This window comes from Mobula hypostoma, chromosome 2, assembly GCF_963921235.1.
Source record: "Mobula hypostoma chromosome 2, sMobHyp1.1, whole genome shotgun sequence".
NCBI classification, from domain to species: Eukaryota; Metazoa; Chordata; class Chondrichthyes; order Myliobatiformes; family Myliobatidae; genus Mobula; species Mobula hypostoma.
Genome location: NC_086098.1, coordinates 248,784,084 through 248,805,763, shown reverse-complemented (window position 1 = coordinate 248,805,763; position 21,680 = coordinate 248,784,084). Strand labels below are relative to the sequence as shown.

Sequence of the window (21,680 nt, the reverse complement as noted above, 5' to 3'; positions counted from 1 at the left end):
TCAGTGAAAACACCTTCTGTTAGTGAAAACAGGGAACTAATGTAGGTCTTTCATAACAGTGAGGTTTCGTAAAGCAAACGTTCGAAAAGCAGGGGTCACCTGTATTCATCCTCCCATCCTCCCTTTATACGCCCAACTATTGCTGAATAATCAGAGAATTTCTGCAAATGACGTGACTCAGTGTTGTAAAGAACATTAAGGTAGATACACTCAGTGACCACTTTATTAAGTACGCCTGTACACGTTAACGCTATTATCTAATCAGCCAATCATGTGGCATAAAAGCATGCAGACATAGTCAAGAGATTCATTTCTTGTTCAGACCAAACATCAGAATGGAGAAGAGATGTGATCTAAGTGACTGTGAAGTGATTGTTGGTACCATACAGGGTGGTTTAGTATCTTCATAACTGCTGATTTCCTGGGATTTTGACGCATAGCAGTCTCTACAGTTTACAGAGAATGGAGCAAGAAACAAAAATCATGCAGTGTGTGACAGTTCTGTGGGTGAAAACACCTTGTTAGTGAGAGAGGTAACAGATGAGATTATTAGGGCCTTGACAATATCTTTGCATCCTCTCTAGCTACATGTGAGGACTGGCAAGTAGCTAATGTTGTTCCATTATTCATAAAGGGAAAGGGATAATCCTGGAAACCAGTGAGTCTCATGTCATTAGTAGGGAAGTTAGAAGTAGGATTAATGAGGATAAATCATGGCCTAGTTATGCACAGTCAGCATGGCTTTATGTGGGGCAAGTCATGTCTTACTAACTGAAGGAGGTGACAAAGGTCATGAAGGTAGAACTGTGGATGTTGTCTACATGGATTTTAGTTAGCCATTTGACAAAGTCTCCCACGGGATGCTCATGCAGAAGATAAAGATGCATGAGATCCACAGTGAATTGGCTTGCCCATAGAAGACAGAGGGTAGTCATGGCTTTGTCTGTCTTAAGTAGACAATGGATGCGCCCATTCCAGCACGCAGACCTGGGCAATGAATATGGAGATCCTGGGCTGCCCAGACATCAAGATCCCCCTCTAGGCCTCGCGGATGTGGTCCAAAGGAATACAAAGCAGTACATTTGGCATCAGCTTGGCTGCAGGAGCTGCCGGGAGGTGACGTGATACGTCATCCAACCGCCTTAGGGGCTGCACTCCGGATTTGTGTAGGGTTTACTCCTTAGCCTTCTCTTCTCCCGAAGATACCCACAAGGCAGTGGGATCCGTAACCCTGAACAGGGGCCCACACCGGATACTGTCAGCCAGAGCCAGATGAGCCCGGGACTCATGTAAGGCAGGGTCATCACGCCCTGTAGTAGTGACATATGGAGCCACTACCCACTACCTTTAGGGTAGTGGTCAATGGGATTTATTCTGGCTGGAGGTTTGTAACTAGTGGCATTCTGCAGTGATCTAGCTGTACTGGGACTTGTGCTGTTTGTGATTATATATTAATGACCCGGATGAAAATATGGATGGGTGGGTTAATAAATTTGCAGATGATAAGATTGATGGTGTTGTGGATAGATTAGAAAACTGCCAAAGGGTACAGCAGGAGATAGATCAATTGCAGTTATTGGCTGGGAAGTGGCAGATGGAGTTTAACCCAGCCAAATGTGAAGTGTTGCACTTTGCGAGATCAAATATAAAGGGACTGTACAGTGTTAATGGCAGGGCTCTTAACAGGGCTGGTATCAGAGGAACATTGGAGATCAAGTTCATAGCTCCCTGAAAATGACTACACAAATTGACAGGGTGGTAAAGAAGGCACATGGGATGCTTGCCTTATTAGTCGAGGAAATAAGTTTGAGTTGGCAGTTATGTTGCAGCTTTATAAAACTGTAGTTAGGCTGCATATGGAGTGTTGCATTCAGTCCAGCAGTCTTTCTTGCATCAGTAATTTTCTGTAGCATGCTATGATCTGAAAATTTCTGAAAGAGTAGGTGGGAAGAAAATTCAAAATAATTTTCTAAAGGGAATTGGATTAATACATGAAGCAGAAAAATGTTTTCAGGCTGTAGGATAAGAGCGGGGGGTGGGACAAATTGGAGAGCACGATCTGAGGTTTAATTTACATTTAAAGTACTTAGGATGTGCTTCCTGTGGGCCAATCTCATCAGGGGAAAACTGTAATTCTATCAGATATTTGGATTATGGATTAAACCCAAATCATTATTCCAAGTTGGCAGACTCAGTGTTAAATTGAAAAGAATAATTGACACGAAATGAGACTGAATCTATTTAAATTGTATAATGCTGTTGTTCGTGAAGGATTTCCTAGGTCATGGTGCTCTGTTGTAGCTCACTTGTAGTTCACAAGTCATTATTAAAGCACTGATGGGCCCTAGAATGCAATTGAAATGACCTCTGCACAATTCTGTTTCTAGTGTGATAATTCATCCATGCTGTGTGTCATTTTTCCAGTCCAGGTGAAGAGTCTCGACCCAAAGTGTCCATTGGGACATCCATCTCTATAGATGTTGCCTGACCCATTGAGATCTTCCAGCATCTTGGTGTGTTGCTTTGGCTAAATTGTCTCCTTGGAGCCAGGAACTGGACCCAGTGAATGGTTCTGCTCTTTTCATGGAGGAAGAATCAAGGTGTGGGTGGGAACTGAAGTGAAGAGGCAGAGGATGGAGCAAAAGTAGAGACAGCTTGTAGGTATTTGTGAGGAAGGACAGGCAGATGTTAGAGCGAAGATGCCCTCAGCCTGACGATTTGAGATGTGTCTATTTTAATGCAAGGAGTATCATAAACAAGGCGGATAAACTTAGAGCATGGATCAATATGTGGAAGTGTGACGTTGTGGCCATTACAGGGATTTGGATGTCTCAGGAGCAGGAATGGCTGCTGAGTGTTCCAGGCTTTAGATGTTTCCGAGCTACCAATATTCTGCAGTATTTCAAACTACCTGAGTTTTCTTGTTCTATTTATTTAATTTTCTATGCCTATTTATTATAATGTATGTATATTTGGTGTATTGCATTGTAAAAAAGAAAACAGTAAATTTCACGACGTTTCAGTGATACTAAACCTGTTTCTGATTCTGGAGTGTGCAGATGGTTTTCACTGCTCTTCTGTCCTCAGGAGCTGGGGTTGATGGATCCACTGGAGAAGGAAGAACTCCAGGCTGCGGTTCATGCAGCCAATGAAAATGCCAGTGTACATCTGCACAGTGAGTAGGAAAGCTTCAAGACTTACAAAGCCACAGTTCAGCCAACATGCTTTCCCCAACCTTGTTGTCACATGGTGTCAGAGTCGTAGAGTCATGTTGGCGGGGAACCGAGTTCCAGGGAGAACATGCAATCTCCACACAGCCGCACTGGAGTCAAACTGGATCTCTGCAGAAGTGAAGCAGTGGTGCTACTGTGCTGTTCTGTTGACCAAGGTGTCACGTGTGGTTCATCGAGCAGCACGCCACCTTCTGCTTCAGACAGCCAAAGTGCTCCATTAACAGACGTGTCCTAATAATGAGACAGAAATGTGCTCCAGTTTTCCCTCTTGGGAAGCAGGTGTAGTAGCCTGTCCACAGAGGATGTTCTCCCCATTGTCTGGAGTTAAAGTTGCCCCTCAGCTAGCTCATTACAGACAGCTCATTTTGAACTTAGAACATGTAACTCTTTCCACAGAAGAATTGTGTCATGGAGAAACTAAGCAATTGGTTTCCCTGCTTTAGCAAAGGTTAAACTATCTTGGCAAAGTGATAGGGGATACAAAAAACGTATCTAGGAATGAGATAAATTAGAAAAGTAGTAAACAAAATAAGTGTACTGCAGAAACAAGACAGACAGAAAATGAGGTAAAGAAAGTTAACTTAAAGATTTTATCTAAATGGTTGCAACATGCACAGGTAGATGAAGTGATGATGTAGATTGAAATAAGTGAGAATGATCTGCTTGTTATTACTGAAATGACGTTGTAGGATAACCCAACAAGTCAGTAGGTCCTTGCTGTATAGGCCCCTCATAATTTAGAGTAGTGGGCACGTGGCCAAGTGGTTAAGGCATTGGACTAGCAACCCGAAGGTCGTGAGTTCGAGCCCTAGCCGAGGCAACATGTTGTGTCCTTGAGCAAGGCACTTAACACACATTGCTCTGCGACGACACTGGTGCCAAGCTGTATAGGTCCTAATGCCCTTCCCTTGGACAACATCGGCGTCGTGGAGAGGGGAGACTTGCAGCATGGGCAACTGCTGGTCTTCCATACAACCCTGCCCAGGCCTGCACCCTAGAGTGAAGACCTTCCAGGCACAGATCCATGGTCTCGCAAGACTAACGGATGCCTTTATATTTAGAGTAACACATACAGTGTATAATTTAGACCTGAGTTCTAAAGAAAAATTGAATAGGCTAGGGCTGTTTACTTTGGAACAAAGTATTTCTCAGATAATTTCCTCAGTAAATCTCCTCTGCACTCTCAAATTCACTCTTCCTGTCACATAGTGACCAGGTCTATACATAGTACTCTAGCTGTCAGTCTAACTAGAGTTGCAATACCGTTGGCACATACCCTCCCATTATAAGCTTAGACTAATAAAAGAAAGTGTCTCTTATTTACCTGTTCTGCTTTCAGCAGCTCTTGGATAGACGTACCAAGGTGGCTCTGTTATTCACTACTTTGTAAGGTGTATTTGTGTATTAGCTATGCAATAATTTGCCTATATTCACAGGAAAGTAATTGCTTGGTAAGTACTCCTCTGATCCTCTGGCTGTACTCCCATAGACGGGGAATGTTGAGAAATAACATCTTTGCAATTTGCTGCCTGCTTCTGATCATAGCTGGAGATGTATTTCACCTGGGTTTGATGATTTATCCACTTTCAAAGATGATAAACCCTTAATACTTCTCTCAGTATGTTTAACCAATCCATTGTTTCACACTCTTAGTGAATCCTATTAATTTAACCTGTCACCACAGAGTAATTTGTACTATATTAAAGACAAATGGTTTGTTCTGTATAAACTCACACTCCTTTGGCTTTGATCATTCAATGCTTGCCATGCCCTGCTCTGATTCACCACTTAACCATCTGTGCTCAGTGATGCAGTCCGTGGCAAGAATCAATGCAGCTGTACGCAAGGGGATCCCCCATGAGACGGTGAAGGAACTGATGAACTCCAGTGCCAAACTGTCAGACGTCTACCCATTTGCAGCAGGACTGTACCAGAGAGAGCTGTCTGCTCTCCAGCGACAGAAACCACAGGTGAGTGATCTAACAACAATAATCACTGCTCCTTGTCCTTTACCTCAGAACCATCCATATGACTATCATACATAGGAGCAGAATTAGGCCATTTGACCCATCAAGTCTACTGTGCCATTCCATCATGGCTGATTTATTGTTCCTCTCAACCCCATTCTCCTGCTTTCTCCCCGTAACCTCTAACACTCTTACTAATCAAGAACTTATCAACCTCTGCTTCAAATATGGCCAATGATTTGGCCTCCACTGCCCCCTGTGGCAATAAACTCCACTGATTCACCACCCTCTGTACTAAATTCCTCTTTACCTCTGTTCTAAAGGGATATCCTTGTAATCTGAGGCTGTTCCCTCTGGTGCTAGGTTCCCCCACTATAGAAAACATTCTCACCACGTCCACATTTTCTTGGCTTTCCACCTCTCCACATCCACCCTATCAATATTTGATAGAGTCCCTTAGGCAACTAAAATGGATTTCCTTCACTCCAGACCAGATATATCCAAGAATACTATGGAAGCTAGAGAAGGAATTTTGAGAGTGCTTGCTAAGATATTTGTAACACTGGTATCTTCTCGTGAGGTGCAGAAGAGCCTTAATTCAAGAAGGAAATTAAGAGATTGACCAATTAGTCTAACATTTGTCATGGACCATTGACCTGCACCTGGACCATAGCCCTCCATACCTCTTCCACCCATGTACTTTTCCTACCTTTTATTAAATGTTTTAATAGAGCCTACATTCACTTTTTGCTGCCAGCTCATTTCACACTCTCACCGTCCTCTGAGTGAAGATATTTTCCCTCCAATTCCCCTTCGGTATTTCACCTTTTCCCCCTTACATCAAGATCTCTAGTTCTAGTTTCACTCAGCCTCAGTGGAAAAAGCTTGCTTGTGTTTACCCTATTTATTTGTGGTAGGTATGTTGTTTGAAAGCATTGAGGTATTACAGTTGGATAGGCTGGTGTTGATTGGGATTTGCTAGCATGGCTTTTTTGTGGGAGATTATGTCTTAGGAATATGATTCAGTTTTCTTTTGATGAAGAGACGAGCGGAAGGTAGATGTATAAATGGATTTGGTAAGGCTTTTGACAGTGTTCTGCATCTCTGAAACTAAGATTGCATGACATCCAGGGAGAGTTAGAAAACTGGATGCAAAATTGGCTGTATTGTAGGTTATGAAGGGTGATGATGGAAAGATGTTTCTCAGACTGGAGGTCTATGAGTAGTGGTGTGCCCCAGGGTTTGATGCTGGGCCAATTGTTTTCGTCTATATTAATTAATAATTTGGATGAAATTATAAACGGAATAGTTGGTAAGTTTGTAAATCACACTATAGCAGGTTGTGTCATGGTGAAGACTATCAAGAATTGCAGTGGGATCTTGCTGGCTGTGTAGGTGGTCTGAAGAATGTCAAATGGAATTTAATTCAGTTAAGTGTGAAGTGTTACATTTTGGAAGGACAAATTGATGTAAGACTGGAAAGGCCCTGGGTACTTAGATTTATTCAGAGGTACAGCATGGTAACAGACTCTTCTGGTCCACTAATTCCACATCACCTAATTACACTCATGTGACCAATTAACCTCCTAACTTGTACGTCTTTGGAATGCATGAGGAAACCAGAGCACCCAGAGAAGACCCACATAGTCTTGCGAAGAACATACAGGCTCCTTACAACGGTGGAATAGAACCTGGGTCGCTAACCACTACTCTACTGTGCGCCCAAATATTCGGTACTGTTGTAGAGCAGAGGGACATTGGAGCATAGGTATGCAGTCCCTTTAAAGTGGATAGACTGAGTAGTGAAGAAGGCCATTGGCATGCTACCCTTCATCAGTCAGTGTACTGAAAATGGACGTTGGTGATAATGCTGTGACTATACAAGACATTGGCAAGGAGTATTGAAGTATTATGTTCAGTTGTGGTCACCTTGTTGTTGGAAGGATGTGATTAAACTGGAAGGAATGCAGAAAAGATTTACAAAGATGTTGCCAGGACTTGAGGGACTGAGTTATAAGAAGTCTTTAGACAGGCTGGACCTTTACTCCTTAGAACAGAGGAGACTGAGGGGTGATCTCATAGAGATATATAAAATCATGAGCGGTATAGGTAAGAGAGATGAGAGTGGATATTGAACTGCAGGAAAATGACACTGGAGAGGTAGTAATGGGGTGGACAAAGAAATGGCGTATGAACTAAATGAGTATTTTGTCTCGCTCTTCACTGTGGAAGACACTATCAGTGTGCCAGAAATTTGAGAGTGTCAGGGAGCAGGAGTGAGTGTAGTTGTCACTAAGGCGAAGGTGCTTGGGAAGGTGAAAGGTTTGAAGGTAGATAAGTTACCTGGACCAGATGGTCTACACCACAGGGTTCTGAAAGAGGTAGCTGAAGAGATTGTGGAGGTATTAGTAATGATCTTTCAAGAATAACTAGATTCTGGAATATTTCCAGAGGACTGGAAAATTTCAAATGTAACTCCACTCTTTAAGAAGGGAAGGAGTCAGAAGAAAGGAAATTATAGGCCAGTTAGCCTGACTTGGGAAGATGTTGGTGCCCGATATTAAGACCATAAGACATTGGAGCAGAATTAGGCCATTCAGCCCATCGAGGCCGTCTGCTCCACCATTCCATCATGGCTGATCCCAGATCCCACTCAACCTACCTTCTCACTATATCCTTTGATGTGCTGACTCACCAGGAAACTATTAACTTCTGCTTTAAATATACCCATGGACTTGGCATCCACAGATTCACTACTGTCTGGCTTAAAAAAAAAATCCCTCCTTACCTCTGTTCTAAAAGTTTGCCCCTCAGTTTTGAGGCTGTGCTTTCTAGTTCTGGATACCCCCACCATAGGAAACATCCTCTCCACATCCACCTTATTTGGTCCTTTCGACCTGAGAAACCTAAAGATCTAACCAGGTCCCAACATATTGACGCAAACATGAAGGGTCTCGGCCAGAAACGTAGACTGTACCTCTTCCTAGAGATGCTGCTTGGCCTGCTGCATTCACCAGCAACTTTGATGTGTCTCCCAACATATTGATGCAGTCATAAAGAAGGCAAGGCAGCAGCTGTACTTTATTAGGAATTTTAAGAGATTTGGTATGTCAACAAATACACTCGAAAACCTCTATAGATGTACCGTGGAGAGCATTCTGACCGGCTGCATCACTGTCTGGGGGGTGAGGGGGCTACTGCACAGGACCGAAAGAAACTGCTGCGAAGGGTTGAAGGTTTAGTCAGCTCCATCTTGGGTACTAACCTACAAAGTACCCAGGATATCTTCAAGGAGCGGTGTCTCAGGAAGGCAGCATCCATTATTAAGGACCTCCTGCACCCAAGGCATGCCCTTTTCTCACTGTTGCCATCAGGTAGGAGGTACAGAAGCCTGAAGGCACACACTCTGCAATTCAGGAACAGCTTCCCCTCTGCCATCCGATTTCTAAATGGGCATTGAACCCTTGGACACTACCTCACTTTTTTAAGAATATTATTTCTGTTTTTTGTACAATTTTTAATCTACTCGATATACATATACTGTAATTAATTTATTTATTATTATTATTATTGTTTTTTTCTATTTTATGCATTGCATTGCATTGCATTTATGTATTGCTACTAAGTTAAGAAATTTTAAGATTGGTCTTCATTAACTGGGATTGAGTTCAAAGCCGAGAAGCAATGTTACAGCTATATAGGACCCTGGTCAGACCCCACTTGGAGTATTGTGCTCAGTTCTGGTCACCTCACTACAGGAAGGATGTGGAAATTATAGAAAGGGTGCAGAGGAGATTTACAAGGATGTTGCCTGGTTTGGGGAGCGTGCCTTATGAGAATAGATTGAATGAACTCGGCCTTTTTTCCTTGGAGTGACAGAGGATGAGAGGTGACCTGATAGAGGTGTATAAGATGATGAGGGACATTGATTGTGTGGATAGTCAAAGGCTTTTTCCCAGAGCTGAAATGGCTAACATGAGAGGGTACTATTTTAAGGTGCTTGGAAGTAGGTACAGAGGAGATGTCAGGGGTAAGTTTTTTTTATGCAGAGTGGTGAGTGCGTGGAATGGGCTGTTGGCAATGGCGGTAGAGGCGGATACAATAGGATCTTTTAAGAGACTCTTGGATAGGTATATGGAGCTTAGAAAAATAGAGGGCTATGGGTAACCCTCAGTAATTTAAAAACAAATTCATGTTGTGGGCCGAAGGACCTGTACTGTGCTGTAGGGTTTTCTATGTTTCTGAATCTGAATCCCTGCCCCCACTCCAATTCTTTAGCCACGAGTTGATCTGCCACCTCATTCTACTCCTATCCTCGCTGAGCGGCACAGGCAGCAATCCCAAGATTGTTACCCTTGACGTCCTGCTTCACTGCTTCCTTCCTAACTCCCTGTATTCTGTTTTCAGGACCCCTCCCTTTTTCTACCTATGTCATTGGTACCAATGTGTACCACAACTTCTGGCTGCTCACCCTCATTTTTCAGGATATTGTGGGCGGGTCCAGAAATCTTGAACCCTGGCACATGGGAGGCAAACTGCCATCTGTGTTTCTTTGCGTCCACAGAATCGCCATTCTGTCCGACTAACTATAACTACAGGGATGCTCTCCACTATCTGACATTCTCCTTTCCTTCTCCTGACAGTCACCCATTTATCTGTCTCCTGTAGCCTTGGGGTGACTACCTCCCTGTAGCTCCTGTCTGTTACCTCTTCACTTTCCCTAACAAGCTGAAGGTCATCGAGCTGCAGCTCCAGTTCCTTAACACAATCTCTAAGAAGCTGCAACTTGATGCAGTGCGCAAATGCAGCCATCGGGATGACGATTTGGGTACATGGAGGTGCATGATGAAGTAGGCAAAAGGCAGTATAGTTTTCTAAAGGGGAATTCCTGCCTGAAAAAGCTGTTGGAATTCTTTGAGGAAATAACTGGCAGGATAGATAAAGGAGAGTCAATGGATATTGTTTACTTGAATTTTCAGAAGGCCCATTGATAGAAAAGATAGTAGCATGGATCAAAATTGGCTGACTGGTAGGAAGCAGAGAGTGGGAATAAAGGGTCCCTATTCTAGTAGGCTGCTAGTGTGTGTTACAGGGGTCAGTGTTGGGACCACTTCTTTTCACATTATTCATATGTCAATGATTTGGATGAAGCAATTGATGACTTTGTGGCCAAGTTTGCAGATGATATGAAAATAGGTGGAGGGGCAGGTAGTTTTGATAAAGCAGGATGTTTGCAGAAGGACTTAGGCAAATTGGGAGAATGGGCAAAGAAGTTGCAGATGAAATATAATGTAGGGAAGTGTATGGTCATGCACTTTGGTAGAGGAGTAAAGGCATAGACTATTTTCTAAATGAGGAGGAACTTCAAAAATCCATGTGCAAAGGGATGTGGGAGTCCTTTTGCAGGATTTCCTAATGTTAACTTGCAGGTTGAGTTGGTAGTAAGAAAGGCAAATGCAATGTTAGCATTCATTTTGAGAGGACTAGAATACAAGAGCAAGGATGTGATGCTGAGGCTTTGAAAGGCACTGGTCATAATGCACTTGAAGCACTGTAAACAGTTTTGGCACTTATTTAAAAAACGATGTGCTGGCAATGAAGGAGGTTCACAAGAATTATTCTGGGAATGAAAGAGTCAACATACGAGGAGTGTTTGATAGCTCTGGGCCTGTACTCACTGAAGTTTGAAACTCATCGAACATTGAAAGGCCTAGGTAGAGTGTCTATGGAGAGGGTGTTGCCTGTAGTGGGTGAGTCCAGGACCAGAGGGCACAGCCTCGGAACAGAAGGACGTCTGTCTGGAACAGAGATGAGGTGGAATTTCTTTAACGTGAGGGTGGTAAATTTGTGGAATTTATTGACATGGATGGCTGTGGAGGCCAAGACGTTGGGTATATTCAAAGCAGAGGTTGATAGGTTCTTGGTTAGTCAGGGTGTCAAAGGTTACAGGGGAAAAGGGTAGGAGCATGGGGTTGTTGGGGCCATGATGGAATGGCGGAGCAGACACAATGGGCCATCTTTCATATTTTAAAAAGTTTTATTTATTAATTTTGGAATGTATGTAACACTGACAAGTTTGTCATTTATTGTTATTCCCTTACATTGCACTCTGTTGTTTGATAAGGGTGCACAATTTTGCATCATTCTGCTGCTTGTCATTTTTATTGTATTTATCATGTGCCCTCCTTACTTTGTGATCTTTGAATGCGAGGATTGTAATTGCACCATATTCTGCATGGATGTTGGTGACCAGTGGTGTGACTCAGGGATCTGTTCTGGGACCTCTTCTCTTCCAGATTTTTATAAATGATCTGGATGAGGAAGTGGAGGGATAGCTTAGTAAATTTGCTGATGACACAAAGGCTGGGGGTGTTGTGGATAGTGTGGAGGGCTGTCATAGGTAACAGCGGGATATCGATAGGATGCAAAACTGGGCTAAGAAGTGGCAGATGGGGTTCAACCCAGATAAGTGTGAGGTGGTTCATTTTGGTAGGGCAAGTATGATGGCAGAATATAGTATTAATGGTAAGACTCTTGGCAGTGTGGAGGATCAGGGTCCATAGGACACTCAAAGCTGCTGCGCAGGTTGACTGTGTGGTTAAGAATGCATTTGGTGCTTTGGCCTTCATCAACCTTGGAATAGAGTTCAAGAGCTGAGAGGTATGCTCTTGAGATAGAGCTCTTGGGATAGAGTTCAAGAGCTGTGGTCGGGTGCTTCCAGGATGCTGCATCGGCAAGTTTGCGGCACTGAAAGCTCATGGCAGGGAGAGTTTCTCCCTTCAACAGTCTGCGTGAGATTATGGGACTTTCGAGAGACTTAGAGACTTTTTTTTTACTGTGCCCACGGTCTGTCTTTATCAAATTACGGTATTGCTTTGCTCTCTTGTAACTATATGTTATAATTATGTGTTTTTTGTCAGTTTTTTTTAGTCTTGGTTTGTCTTGTGCTTCTGTGATATCATTCTGGAGGAACAAATTGTATCATTTCCTAATGCATGCATTACTAGATGACAATAAAAGAGGACTGCGTGTCCTCATAATCTAATCTAATGTTACAGCTTTATAGAACCTTGGTCAGACCCCACTTGGAGTACTGTGCTCAGTTCTGATTGCCTCACTACAGGAAGGATGTGGAGACCATAGAAAGGGTGCAGAGGAGATTTACAAGGATGTTGCCTAGATTGGGGAGCATGCCTTACGAGAATAGGTTGAGTGAACTGGGCCTTTTCTCCTTGGAGTGACGAGGATGAGAGGTGACCTGATAGAGGTGTATAAGATGATGAGGGGCATCGATGGTGTGAATAGTCAGAGGCTTTTTCCAAGGGCTGAAATGGCTAACATGAGAGGGCACCATTTTAAGGTGCTTGGAAGTAGGTGCAGAGGAGATGTCAGGGGTAAGTTTTTTACGCGGAGAGTAGTGAGTGCGTGGAATGGGTTGCCAGCCACTGTGGTGGAGGTGGATACAATAGGGTCTTTTAAGAGGCTCCTGGACAGGTACATGGAGCTTAGAAAACTAGAGGGCTATAGGTAATGCTGGGTAATTTCTAAAGAAAGTGCATGTTCGGCACAGCATTATGGGCCGAAGGACCTGTATTGTGCTGTAGGTTTTTTGTGTTTCTATGTATATGACAATATGTGAATCAGAATGTGATCATGGAGCTGTGGTTTACTACAATCCAGACGAGCTGGAGGAACAGCGAATAGGTGACCTTAGTAAGGTACACGGTTCAGAGGTGAAGTATGCTGAAAGTTGTGGGTTTCTGAAGAAAGCAGAGCATGTGGCTGCAGTGCTCACAGTAGGGCAGCATGGTAGCTTAGCGTTTCACATAACCCTTTACAGCCCACCAGTCACAAAACCAATTCCCACAACTGCCCGTGAGGAGTTTATACGTTCTCCTTGTGACCATGCAGGTTCTTCAGGTTGTCCTGGTTTCCTCCCACATTCTGCAGACATATGATTAGGTTAGTCAGTTGTGGGCATGTCATGTTGGTGACGGAAGCGTAACTCACTTGCGGGCTGCCCCCAGCACACCTCTGATTGTGTCGGTCATTGATGCAAACAACACATTTCACTTGTGTGTCAATGATACAGCACAGTACTGTATATGTGACAAATAAAGCTAAGCTAATCTAATTTAAATCTGCTCTAATACTTTGGTGCTAAAACCAGATTTCTGTCAAGGGCCTTTGCTGCTTTAGCATTGTGGTACCTTTCTGATGGAAGTGAACTGGCTGTCGCCTTCAGAGGGCAGGAAGTAGGCTGCCAGTCTTATTGTGTGGTCAATGCTTCTGCCCTGTGGGTGGGAGGCAAGCAGGGCAGCTGTCGACTGTTGTTAGTTTGGTTCAGGTGACATTTATTTATTATTTATTTAGTGATGGAGCACAGAATTGCCCCTTCTGGTGCTTGGTGCTTTGAGCCTTGCTGCCAGCAGCTCACTGATTTAACACCAGTTTAATCACGGGTCCAATTAACCTATTAACTGGATGCCTTTTGACTGTTGAAGGAAACGAGCACCCTGAGGAAACACACGCATTCCATGGGGAGGGTGTACAGACTCCTTACAGAGGATGCTGGGATTGAACTCTGAATTCTGCCCAAGCTGTAATAGCATTGTGCTAACCACTACAATACTGTGACATGTTGCCATTGTTTTACCAGTTGAGTAAGTTGGTAGTTATATTTATTTTCTAAAATTGTAGTCGGTATGGTGCTTTAGGAGTTGTAGTGGTCAGCTTGCATGCAGCAATGAGGCAGTGACTGGTTCTTAGTAAATCTGTGGAGGGATAAATATTCAATTCACAACTTTGGAGAAGCTTCCAAAATAACTTTTGGTCAAGATGGCACCAAGCTGTGGTCTCTGTTGAGATAATGGCTCTGACTTAGTTGTTTTTTAAGTTCGTAGGCATGTTTTGGAGGCAGAGGGGAGATGATAGGGCACGGATTAGGGTTGAGAGACAGGGACATGGATGAGTTGAGGATCAGGCCTCCACTCCATGTTCAAAGGCCATCAACATGGACAGGTGAAGAAGGACATCTGTGGATGTAGAACTGTCCCAGGTTAATGAGCCTGGGAATCAGTTGTGCATGCGAGCAGGAGGCATGAGGGGCAGTCATTTGGCGAGGCTGGAGTTTGGGTCCCATCGTTGGCTAGGTTGGGATTCAATACCAAAAGTTGAAGCCAAATAGCTGAAGCTTGGTGGTCTGGAGGACTGTGTTTGTGTCTGTGTCTGTCTTAATGTTATTGGTGAGCTGTAAGACCGTGCTAATGGCTTATTGTCTTTGTCATTATGCGGCATAAAGGCCCTTTTATATTAGCTATTTATCCTGTCAGCACTGTGGCACAACAGTTCACGCTGTCTTTGCACACTCCAGTGACCTATATTTGATTCGAGTCTCGTGCTATTTGTGTAGAGTTTGAATGATCCCAGCGTGGTTTTCAGTGGAATTTCTGGTTTCTTCCCACATCACAAGGATGTATGGGTAGATTTATTTGCCACTGTGGCTTGTCCTCTGGGTGGGAGGCAGGAAAATTGGTGGGGAGTTTGTTAGAGAGTATAGATTACATGGAAGTGTGTGTGTGACTGGGTGAACTCGATGCCTTCATTGGAGTCAACTATACAGCATGGAAACAGGCCCTTCAACCCAACCTGTCATTGCTGAAAAAGATGATAGTCCCATTTACTTGTTGAAATGTCTTAAACCTGTCACTGTACCTGCCTCTACCACTTCCTATGGTGGCTTGTTCTCTCCTTTACATGTTCTACCAGTTTGTTCTTGCCAGTACAATCTTCTATGTGGTAAACACAAAATTTTCTGCAGATGCTGGGGTCAAAGCAACACTCACAACACGCTGGAGGAACTCAGCAGGTCAGGCAGCATCCGTGGAAATGATCAGTCAACGTTTCGGAATAAAGGGTTCCGGCCTGGAACATTGACTGATCGTTTCCACGGATGCTGCCCGACCTGCTGAGTTCCTCCAGCGTGTTGTGAGTGTTGCTTCTATGTGGTGGTGTGCTGGGGCAATGGCATCAACATGGGTGATGCCAACAGGCTCAATAAACAGATTAGAATGGTTGGCTCTGTTATAGAAGTCAAACTGGACATACTGGAGACTGTGGTAGAACAAAGGACCCTATGGAAAATCTTGGCAATTCTAGACAATGTTTGTCAACTGCTGCATCCACTTTGGCTGAACAGAGGAGCACTTTTAGTAATAGACTAAGACAACTGCACCACTTCAAAGAGGTCATTCTTGCCCTTGGCCATTAGGCTCTATAATGAATCAACCTGTAGATGGGGAAGTGATGAACCCCCCACCCCCCTCCTGTTAGACTGTTTATGGTAACATTTTTTTATTCCTTCTACTTCTCTTCTAATATTTATATCTGTTTATTTGTAATGCTACTGAGACACTAATTTCCTCTGGGATCAATAAAGTATCTATCTATGCACGCGCAATCTGCTGTGTGGAAAGGCATATCCTTTGGATTCCCTTTTAAATGTTTACCTCTTACCTTTAAACCTCTAGTTTTAGACTCCCTGACAGGGACCATCCACTTTATCATGATATTGGAGTTAGTTTATTATTGTCATATGTACTGACATACAGTGAAAAGCTGCCTTGCAGTCTGTTCAAAGAGAACAAATCATCACATAGTGCTTTGAGCTAGTAAAAGGCAAAACAATAACAATGCAGAATAAACTGTACCAGTTGCAGAGAAAGTGCTGTGTTGCTGGACTATAGTGCAAGCTCCTAATGGGGTAACTTGTGAGTTCATGAATCCATCTGTCATACAAGTCTCTTTTAACAGTGGGGTTAAAGCTGACCTTCGCCCTGGTGGACTGTACTTCCTGGCTTTTTTATCTTCTGTCAGACGGGAGAGGAGAGGAGAGAAACGAGAATGTACAGTGAGAGTGGAGTCTTTGAATATGTTGATCGCTTTACTGAGGCAGCGGCAATTATAGACAGCTCATAGAAAGGAGGCTGGTTTCCGTGATGTGCTGAGCTGAGTCCACAACTCTGGAGTTCTTTGGAGTCACGGGTAGAGCATTTGTCAGACTAACCTGTGATGCATCTACAAAGGATGTTTTCAGTGATTCATTGATAGAGATTGGTAAGAGTTGATCAGGTCATGCCAAATTTCTTTAACCTCCTGAGGAAGTAGAGGTGTTGGTGAGCTTTCTTTGCCAATGTGTCTACACAATTAGACCAGGACATGATTTTGGTGATATTCACTCTTAGTAACTTGAAGGTCTTAACCTCAGCACCATTTGATGTAAACAGGTCCGTGTGCTCTTTCTTTACGCACCCGCCCCAACCCCGAAGTTAATGACCAGGTCTTTCATTTTGCTGACATCGAAGGAAACGTTGTCATGACATCATGCTACTAAGCTCGCTGTCTCCTTCTGGCACTCCAACTCATCATGATTTACGATGAGGCTCATTACAATGATATCACCTGCATACTTGTAGATGGAGTTCTACAGAATCTGGATGCGTGGTTGTAAGTGTTCAGGGAGTAGATTGGAAGGCTGAGGACATGTCCTTGTGGGGCACCAGTGTTGAAAATAGTCATAATTTTATAAACCTCTTAAAGGTCATCCCTCTGTTTCCTATATTCCAGCGAAAACCGTTCTAGCTAATCCAATTTCATCTTGTATTTAAAGCTCTTCAGTCCCATCAGTACTCTTGTGCATCTTTTCTACACCCTCAAAATGCTGGAGGAACTCAGCAGATCAGTCAACGTAAATGGAAATGAATAAACAGTTGACATTTCATTAGGATCTTCAGCCCATTTGTCCATGGCTACCTGAGATAGTCCCATTTGGCCCAGGTCCCATGAAACCTTTCCTATCCCTGTACCTGTCCAAATTTCTTTTAAACCTTGTAATCCCGATGAAGGCTTTTGGCCAGAAACTTTAAGTGTTTGTTCATTTCCGTAGTTGCTGCCTGACCTGCTGAGTTCCTTCAGCATTTTGTGTGTGTTGCTCTGGATTTAAAGCCTCTTCAGAATCTCTTGTGTTTATGACTTTCTACACCCTTTCTGCCCACAGTATGGCAGTCAGAACTTGCACACTATGTTACAGTCCTGTTGTTTGATGTTTGCCTCTTGTACTCGATGCCTGTCGGATGAAGGCAAGTTTCCTTTACCGCCCTGTCATCACTCACAATGTCTCTCCATTCTGCAAGTAGGGACTTTTCATTTGCTGTGTAAGTACTGCCCTGGTTTGACTTCCCAGTGCATCACTGTGCACTTGTCCAAGTTAAATTCCATTGGCATTCCTTAACCCAGTCAATCCAGATCCTGTTATAACCTTAGTCAATCTTCACTGTACACCAACTTTCTCATCCAGATTGTTATTATATAGTATACATCAAGCTGCAGGATCTAGCACCCCTTTGGTCAGAGGCTTCCAAGGTGTAAGATGATGTGAGTGTCATGATACCCTTTATATATGCTAATTGAGCTTCACATGGAACATTGTGAACAATTCCAGAAAGGATGTAAAGAACTTGGGTCTGCACAGATAAATTTAACTTGAATTATGTGAGGGATGTGGAGGATCTGAGGATGTTCACAACAGAGCAGAGAGCATTGATTGTGAGGTTTTAAGACCATAAGATATAGGAACAGAATTAGGCCATTTAGCCCATCAAGTCTGCTCCATCATTCCATCATGGCTGATCCAACTTTCCTTTCAGCCCCAATCCCCTGACTTCTCCCCATATTCCTTTATGCCCTGACCAATCAAGAATCTGTCAGCCCCTGGCTTAAATATACATAGGACTTGGCCTCCACAGGTGCCTGTAACAAAGAATTCCACAGATTCACCACTCTCTGGCTAAAGAAATTCTTCCTCCTCTCTGTTCTAAAAGGACACCCCTCTATTCTGAAGCTGTGTTCTCTGGTCTTAGACCCTCCCATTATAGGAAGTGTCCTGTCCACATCCACTCTAAAGCCTTTCACCATTCGATAGGTTTCATTGAGGTCACCCCTCATTCTTCTGAATTCTAGAAAATACAGGCCTAGAGCCATCAAACGCTTCTCTTATGACAAGCCATTTAATCCTGGAATCATTTCCATGAACCTCTTTTGAACCCTCTCCAGTTTCAGCATATCCTTTCTAAGATAAGGGGCCCAAAACTGCTCACAATGCTCCAGGTGAGGCCTCACCAATGCTTTATAAAGTCTCAACATAACATCCTTGCTTTTATATACTAGTCCTCTTGAAATAAATGCAAACATTGCATTTGCCTTCCCCACCACAGACTCAACCTTTAAATTAACCTTTAGGGAATCCTTAATTGCTTTATCAGTCATTAAGTGTTTTGAGGGAAGGTAGAAGTTATTGACGTACACTAGATTTGATGAACTGTGCAAAAGGGAGGAGATTTGGTTGTAACGCAGAAGTGAAGTCAGTAAACACTTGGAAAGTATAAAGTTGACACAGAATGGCCAGTGCACACACAATTCTGCAGGAACTCAGCAAGTAAGGCGGCATATATGGAGGAGAATAATCATTTGATGTTCTAGGCTGAGGCCCTTAAGGACTGAAAAGGAAGTGGGTGAAGCCAGGATAAAAAGGTGGGAAGAGTGGAAAGAGTGCAAGCTTGCAGATGATGGGTGAACCAGACGAGTGGGAAGTTGGGGGAGGGGTGGAGAATGAAGCAAGAAGCTGGTTAGTGATAGGTCGAAGAGGTAGAGAACTGGGGAAGAAATCTGGTTGGAAAGGACAGTGGGCCATGGAAGAGGGAGATGATAGGCAAGTAATGAAAAGATGAGAGGCGAGAGAACAATAGGGAATAGAAAGCAAGAGAGTGTGTATTGCTCAGTATTTCCAGCATCTGTAGAACCTCTTGGTGTGTAGAATAGCCTCTTGGGTTCTGTGTCTGTTTGGCTGATGGTGCTGGATTTTCTTTTGTGCAGGGTGAGCTGACTCAGGAGGAGCTGTACGTGGCTGTGGAGATGCTCTCGGCGGTAGCATTGATCAATCAGGCCCTGGAAGCAGGCGATCTCGGGGCCTTCTGGAGCAGCCTGCTCAGCCCGGCGACTGGCCTGACTGATGTCAACAACGAGAGTGTAGAGCGGTAAGCTACACATCCTTGCTGCTACAGTATGGCTATCTTACTTCATGGTCATAGGATCACTCCATTCATTTCAGACCTTTGTCTGGGAAAATAGGTGGGAGAACAGAACTCGAGTCATGGTTACCAATAAATCCCACAAAGCTTTTATGTCTATGGAATGGTGAGAGTGTGTAACTTGACAGTGTATTGGGATAAATCTTGTACATCTTATTTAAACCATGGGCTTAAAAATGAGGGGGAGGGGTGCGAATGGAATTAAACAACTAAGAGATTGTATGATGCTGGGGGAGAAGTGATTTGTAAGAAGAAATTTGTTAATGGTTTTTACCATTGGTGTCCACCAAAGAATCATGAGACCATTGCTCCCAATGCTGGAGGCCTGGGGTTGGAGAATGGGTGGGGTGGGTTTGCTGTTGTGTGTTGTGCCCCGTGGAGTGATGTTCTGCCCAGTGTTGTGCTGAGCATTGTACACGTGCCATGTTGGCACTGAAATGTGTGGTGACACAGACTTCCCCCAGCACATCCTTTATTCTTTTGGTTAATGCAAATGACACATTTCACAGTATGTTTCAATATGCATGTGATAAATAAATCTCAATCTCCAGTGGGAAATCTGTAAAGTGGGTGCCTGGAATCTGCTGCCAGGGGGAGTGATGGAAGCAGATATAATAGATTTATTTAAGAGGTGATAGATAGGCACATGGATGTTCAGGGAATGGAGGGACATTAGTCATGCACAGGCAGACGAGGTTTAATTTAATTCAGCATCCTGTATGGTACAAAAACTGTGGGCTGAAAGGCATGGCCTGTGACAGTTCTGTATGTAATGATGTTTGGTTCTTTGCTGGGTTACCCATACTATATACATTCAGTGCTTGGGCTATTATTGCACTTCTGTCCTGATAAGTTATTTTTGCTTTAAGCTCCTCAGAACAGGTGTCCAACTGACGGACATGAGTTTGTATGAAAGACAAGAATATCCGAGGAAATGGGACGAGAAAATGGAATTAGCGTGGTTGATTAACCAGCAGAGCCTTTTGTACCTGCTATTTGCTTAGAAACATGGGAGGAAAGGAGCAGGAGGGGACCACTTGGCCCTTTGAGCCTGGTCTTCCATTCAATGTGATGAAAGGTGATCATGTCTGGATGGTGGCGGGGAGGGGGTCCATGACGAGAGATGCTGCCGTCTGGAGGGAGTGTCTTATGTCAATGCTGCCAAAAGGAGCCACTGCTTCAGGAAAGTGCTGACCACCCTCCTCTTTGTGTGGGATTTTACTGAATACCTGCAGATATTTAATCAGCCAGTCGTTTGTCAGCAACTCAGTGCATAAAAGCATGCAGACATGGTCAAGTGATTCAGTTATTGTTCAGACATCAGAATGAAGAAGACATATGATGTAAGTGACTCCGACCATGGAATGATTACAGAGTGCTTTCAGTATCTCAGAAACTGCTGATCTCCTGGGATTTTCATGCACAACCTCTAGAGTTTACAAAAACCAAAAAAAAAACCTAGTGAGTGAAGGGTCTGTGAGCGAAAACATTTCGTTAATGAGAGGGCAGAGGAGACCGTACAAAGTGGTTCAAGCTGACAGGAAGGTGGCAGGAATTCAAATAACCACATGTTGCAATAAGAAGAGCATCTCAGAATGCACGACACATCGAACCTTCAAGTGAATAGGCCACAAGAGCAGAGATCAATGTTCCTCTCCTGTACTTAATAAAGTGGCCTATAAGTGTACACGTCCTTCACATTTAGGCATTCTTAGCAATCCATTGCCTGACCCAGATTCTCTTCGAATATTGTTTTCTGTGTTACTCAGTAATGAAAACAGAAAATGCAGAAAACCAGCAGGTCAGTCAGTGTCTGAAGAGAGAAACAGAGTTAACATTTCAATACCAGTCTCCTCATTAGTGTGTTCTTCTGCTCCTCCATCTCCTCCATTCTTCCACTTGTTGCAGCAGCCCCTCATACCTCTCCTGTTGTTCACACACCTCGTTATTGGATTCCTGCTTCTGGGTGTTCCCAAACAAGTTGCACTTTATGCTGTCTTCTGCCTCATTTCCAACTGTGCTTGGTCAATGGGTTGTTAGTGACTTTTCATTTATAATATTGCCTTGATTCAAGGCCCTGAGTTAAAGGGAGAGGTTGGGCAGCCGAGGACTTGGAGCATAGGGTATTAAAGAAGAATCTTGGAAGATGAATTGCACTCCACCGTTTTCCCAATAAAATAAAAACAGAGGGCATAGGTTTAAGGTGAGAAGGAGAAGATCTAATAGGAATTTGATCTTTTTCACCCAGAGGGCGGTGGGAATATGGGATGTAGTGGTAGAGGAAGATTCAGTTGAAGGGTTTAAAGGGCATTTGTACCGCCACATGAATAGGAAAG

The 21,680-nt window shown here is 43.6% G+C and overlaps 1 protein-coding gene across 1 annotated transcript in view; it reads left to right on the top strand.

Annotated features, from left to right (window-relative positions):
• Positions 1-21,680, top strand: part of LOC134343085 (ras GTPase-activating-like protein IQGAP1) — a 230,576-nt gene that overhangs the window by 76,705 nt on the left and 132,191 nt on the right. The window contains exons 11-13 of the mRNA XM_063041967.1: positions 3,088-3,175; positions 5,040-5,203; positions 19,130-19,290. Of these exons, the coding sequence (XP_062898037.1) occupies positions 3,088-3,175; positions 5,040-5,203; positions 19,130-19,290 (413 nt within the window). The remainder of the gene's footprint in view (positions 1-3,087; positions 3,176-5,039; positions 5,204-19,129; positions 19,291-21,680) is intronic.